At 33.0% G+C, this 6,000-nt stretch overlaps 1 protein-coding gene across 1 annotated transcript in view; it reads left to right on the top strand.

Annotated features, from left to right (window-relative positions):
* The first annotated feature begins 896 nt into the window (after positions 1-896).
* LOC145335151 (uncharacterized) overlaps positions 897-6,000 on the top strand; it is a 63,583-nt gene continuing 58,479 nt past the window's right edge. The window contains exons 1-4 of the mRNA XM_080180883.1: positions 897-988; positions 2,294-2,351; positions 3,121-3,213; positions 3,424-3,537. Of these exons, the coding sequence (XP_080037009.1) occupies positions 897-988; positions 2,294-2,351; positions 3,121-3,213; positions 3,424-3,537 (357 nt within the window). The remainder of the gene's footprint in view (positions 989-2,293; positions 2,352-3,120; positions 3,214-3,423; positions 3,538-6,000) is intronic.

Here is a 6,000-nt window from a genome sequence, read left to right as displayed (position 1 = left end):
TTCGCTACTAAAAAAGAAAGTCTATGTGTTTAGTTTGTGTTTAGCTAAAGATTTCGTTAATTTCTGAATATATAGTTCTCCTTTACAGTGAAGCTTTTAAAAGTCCCTGGATAATTAAAACTATTTTGAAGAAGGTTACCTCCTACCTTCCAAGAGAAATAGTCTTAAATGCATACCCCACCAAAAATTTTACTTTTTCCTATGGAACGTCGATTCTAGGGCGTTGCTACAAAAGACCAACTCTACAAAAGACCAACACCTACAAAAGACCAACTCTACAAAAGACCATCGCCTACAAAAGACCAACCCCTACTTAAGACCAACACCTACAAAAGACCAACAACTACAAAAGGCTCGATTTTTTAAAAGCAAGGTTGTATCAGGTTCGAAACTATACCGTTACGTAGCCAACACAGACTTTGGACAAACTGTCGGACGGAATTTTAAAATTCAGTCTGAAGACAAAGCTATTTTAGAAAAAAAATTCGGTTTTGAATTTTGTTCTTGTGTTTTTATCGCCATATTGGATACCATTAAAATTGGAAGATTTGTTCTTTAAAATTTAGAAGAATTCTATACAATTATTTCATTACATTGATAAAAAAATTAATTTTCTGCTTATTCTCGTAATTGTGTCGTTTATAATCTATTTAAAGCATTCATTTTATTAATTTGATAAATACAGATATAATGGTAGACCATTTGCAGCTTTAGACCTTCTAGCATTACGATTTTTTGTCGGTGTTGGTCTTATGTAGGAGTCGGTCTTTTGTAGAGTTGGTCTTTTGTAGGTGTTGGTCTTTTGTAGAGTTGGTCTTTTGTAGCAACGCCGATTCTAGTGCCTCTAGTGCCCAATAGCGGCAAAGCCGCTATGATTTACTATCATACTGACTATGATGATGAAAAACGCAGCCACTATTATTATTAAACTTGTCACCAGGCGGACATCCACCTTCCCACCAGATCCAAACAATCTTAATTATGTCAGGTAATATCTTTATATGAAAGTAACAGGATGTCTATCTGTGTGTGTATCAAAGTCATTATTTTTAAATGGTTATATTTGAGACAACTTTAACAATCTAAATGTTCATATGTCCAAAACCAGAACTATTCTTGTTTAATTAGACAGTTAGACTTGTAGATCTCAACGATGATTCCCGTAAGGTACTGGTTGACTTCTTATTTGAAGTTTTATATTTTTGACTAAAAAGCCTTTCCATTTGATCTCTTTAAAAATTGGGTAATTTTTTACTAAAGTAATATGATGTATTTGTGTCGGTCTACATGAAATTTTCACATTTTTATCTTATGGGTTTTGTAAGCTGTACGTACATAAAAGGGAAATAATCCTTTTTCTCGTATTCATTCGAATCCGGTGGATAGGAACCGGTTCTCATCCATACGAAAAAACTATGTCTAGCATCGTATTATATCCAGTTTTCTATGAATATAGAAATGTACAATCATAAGATTAAAACCAGTTTTTTTAGCCCGTGCCTTTGGCACCTCGGGGCTAACCTTATGTTTGTACATACTACATCCACGGAAAGCTGTTTATAATACAATGCGAGAAATAAGTATTCTTACATTTTAAAAGGCATAATTTTTCATAAAAACTAATCTTGTCTTGTTTTTAATTCTCTTTAAAAATGTTTTAAATGTTTATTTGTTCATTAATGATTGATTTATTAATAGATAATATGTTTTTCATACTTAGATAAAAAGGTAAATAAACATTTTGTTAAACACTGCACAGTAAACAATAACAATACAAGGCAAGAAAATATATTGAAATAAACAATTTTACCCTTTGTAACGCAAAACAAGGTCTGTTGAATTTGAATTGCTGAATGTGTACACAGTTTCCTCGGTGTTTCCTCATCCTATCTCAATATTTACTACTAGCTAAAAAAAGCTTCAAACTTCCTAATAAAATTCAAAATTTGAAAAAATTAAATTTTGAATGTATAATGTATAGATCGGTTTTGATTTTTTTTGGAAGTTTGAAGTTTTTTAGCTAGTAGTAAATATTGAGATAGGATGAGGAAACTGTGTACACATTCGGCAATTCAAATTCAACTGACCCAAAACAATACATGTAACTTATACCAGGAAGGGAAGGTATAGTAAATTGGACAGCTAAAAACACTGGTTCCCAAAGTTTCATAAACATTTTTCAAATTTGTTGGCTCAAAAATGTTGGGAACTTTTAATAAACTTTCATTACAGAATATATTTAGTATAACGAAAAGTAATTTCAGTTTTTTTTTAATTTTTCAATATTTTTTAGAATTTCTGTTGGAAAATTTCTGCCTGCCAATAAACAAAGCCTTGACGAACCACAACAGGTATATCTAGTTTTCTATATCCTATAATATAATAGTAATATTTTTTGTGTGTAGCGAAGGATCTCTCTAACCGCTTATAGATCCAGGGAAGGTTTTTAACTATTTGTGGGGAAGTTATCTTCACCCTTCGATTAAAATGACAACACCCCCCACCTCCCTAAAAAAATGAAATATTTTTTTACTTTTTTTCAAAACTCAAATTGAAAATTGGGGGGATCAACTTTTTCCCTCCCACCTTATGTGCCCTAGAGGCTTCTAGAGGCGTAGCCAATAGTCATCCTTTTACTAAAGTAACAGGATGTTTGTCTGTTTGTTTGTCTGTGTGTACCGAAGGATCTCGCTAACCGCTGAACCGATCGGGTTCTCCTTAACAGGGTAGATTCTCATAGGTCCCGGGAAGGTTTTTAACTATTTTCTTGGGGGCTGGGACACCCTTAACCCCCCCAAAAAATAAAAAATAACCTCCCCCAAAAAAATAATTTCTTTTTGAAATTAAAATAGTGGGGTCGACAACCCCCCCCCCCCCACAAAAAAAATCCCCCCACCAAAAAAAAATTGTTTTTTAAATTTTCTTTAAAATCTAAAACACGAGAAATTAGTTTGATCAAACCTCTTGGGGCAAAGCCCCTAGAGGCTAGGGGCGAAGAATATTAATATTAGTAAGAAGTAATATTTTTTTGTCTGAAGCTCAGGATTTCCATAACTACTTTCCATTGAGTTCTTATTTTTTAGAGAAGCTTCATATAGGTCTATCTATCTATCTATCTAGGAATGTTGTTGTGACATGAGAAGAGAGCATGAGCTACCAAATGGTAAAGCCCTCCATAATATGACAACTGAGTTCTCAAAAAATAATAATCAGGTTCCATAACTTTTTAGTAGCGAAGCTACTCTATAATTCAAAACGTCCCACCTTCTGTCGTTCTGTGTCTCTCTTAATAGTTTTGTGATGACTAATTGATTTATTTTGGAAAAATTTGATTGGCTCAGCTTCTATTATAGATAGACAACTGATTTTTTAATCAAGCGCCAATACTTTAAACTAAAAATATACTGAAACTTATTTTTTTAGGGATATCAAATGAGGACTTTAAACCGAGTTCAATCCTTAAACATTGAGAATGGGAACGGCGTTCACCATCATCACGCAGTTAAACAGACAAATGGAATTCTTCATAGTAATAAGGTGAGCATAGACGTCCAAGGGGGGGGGTAATGGGGCGATTACCCCCCCCCCCCCAAACGAATTTGGGGGTGCTATAGGCACCCCCAAAATTTTTTTCATTTTACCCCTCCCCAAAATAAAAAGCTTGGACGCCCCTGAAGGTGAGTGTCTGTCTGTTTGTTTATCTGTCTGTATATTTCTTTGTCTATCCATTTACTTGGTTCCATACTAGTACAGTGTCCAAACTTTTCAACCAATTTTAATAGTTTACTCTATAGAAGGGGTAATTTTGTTAATCATCATTTTGGATGTATATTAATTATCATCCATTGTCGTATGCCTTGAGATCCTTGCAATCTTTCTAGGGAGTAAGGGGACTATGGACAATAAAATATTCTGGTACCCAAAGTTTTAGAAACAAGTTTTCTTAAATTCTTTAACTACCTAGTAGTGTTTAAACTTTTCAACAATTCTAATAGTTTAAATATATAATTGAATTTATAATCATTTTAATACCCTTATTTAGACATACTTATTGACGACCTATTATTTTAATATAAGGATATATGTATATAATATGTATTGAATTGTTTTGTAGAGTATTTTTCAATAAATAGCCTAGATAGTATTCGATAGATAGTTTTAGATATCCGGTATCCAATAAAATACATGGAACTTCAGGAATGAAACCATAAATTTATAAAGGGAATAGTAGCTTACGCTATAATCCGTAAAATTGTTAGCAAGCGTCCAGTCAAATGCGCTTATTAAGTCGAACTGTTAATGTTGACAAAACACATAGTATAATTAAACGCATATTTAAAAACAGTTTGACCTAATAAGCGCGTTTGACTGAATTACTTTGCGGATCATTGCGTAAACAACTATTCCCTTTTGAACAAATTCAATAAAATAACCTAAAGTTTTAGAGTCAATTTACTGAAAAGTAGAACCATATCGGTCCAGAGATTACCTTAAACTTAAGATAAAGTCAGACAGATGTCCTATTATCTTTAGTTAAGGACTTATCCATTCCAATATTTTGTGTGCTTCGCTTCTTATAAATGTTGTCATCCTTGTTTAAAATAAATATCTAATGTCAAAATAAATAAGTTTCCAGTGTCTAGCTATCAATCCTTATAAAATCCTGGTTCTTATTTTGTTTCAAATATAAGGATTTATTTGATTGAGTGACTTTATTTATTTGGTAGCATCAGGGATGTAGGAATTTAAAATAATGTGTGGAGGGGGGGGGGGTTCTGTGATCGATAAGCACTTTAAGAGAAAGCAACAGTGTCTGACTATCAATAATTTAAAAAACCCTAGATATTTTTAGTCGCCTAGCTACTCTATAATTCCCTTCGTCTGTCCGTCCGTCCGTCTGTCAGTCCGTAACGCTATGGGGGAAATGCGATTTTCTCCTCTGAGGTGGATTCTTTAAAAAAAAATTGCCTCACTAATCGCTTTTAGTGAAAAATCACAATAAAAATCCACCTCTGTTATTTTGGATAGACAGCTGATTTTTTGTGAAGATCCTTGTTGTTTTTTGTTTCAAATATATAAGGATTTATTTGATTGAGTGACTTTATTTATTTGGCGTAAGCAGGGATATAGAGATAGAGTAATAGAAGATTAATCAATCCTATCCCAGTGTGTAAAGTATTAAGGTTTCACTAAGTTTTTCTGTTAAAATCACGCTAAGCACTGAATCAATTAAGAAGCTTTACATTGGTCTCAAATATGTTTTCTGCCTACTACCTCCCCTTTCGATGCCAAGTTTAAGTATTGGAATAATTTTAAGCTACTTTTTGTCACCTAACTTTCCAATTAACAGCCCTTGGTGCTAGAGACACATCCACTATTAGATTTAAAAGAAACATTTAATTAAAATTGATTTCCACCAATTTCTTCTTTCCAATATGTATAAGCTATTAAAATAAGTATTACACACATAAAATATCGTCAATTGTCCTGTCTCTCTATCTCTGAGCTGGATTTGGCCCACCATTGAAATGATTTAAAGATCCAGCTCTGGATGGATTAAAGTTTGAAATAAGGATTAACTTCAGATATAAGATTTGATCCACACAGCTTTAGTAGCAAATATTTTATTGCAAATGTCCGTCTGTACGTCCGTCCGTAACGGTTAGTCCATATATCTTTTAAGGATGCTTGAAATATTTAATAAATACAAGTCTGTGCTTCGTAAGTTATGGGTGTTGTCATTCTAGTAAAGTAAACTGATACCCATTTTTAAAAAGCGAAGCTTTTCTATAATTAGGGTCAGTCCGTCCGTCCGTAACGGATAGCTTTTTTGTTAATGTAGGCATGTTAGAATTGTCCTATCGATTTCAAACTTTGCATTGTGATTCCTTTAGTAGTTAGGTATGATTTAGAAAGCGTAGCAACTCTATAATCATTACCAAAATGTCCGTACGTCAATTTTAAACATGTTGATTTTTTTAACAACAAATTTGTATGTGA

This window comes from Acartia tonsa, chromosome 13 (genome assembly GCF_053477335.1).
Source record: "Acartia tonsa isolate MP-2025a chromosome 13, ASM5347733v1, whole genome shotgun sequence".
Taxonomy (NCBI): domain Eukaryota; kingdom Metazoa; phylum Arthropoda; class Copepoda; order Calanoida; family Acartiidae; genus Acartia; species Acartia tonsa.
The sequence above is the reverse complement of the archived record's forward strand: the minus strand, read 5'-3'. Positions and strand labels throughout refer to the sequence as shown.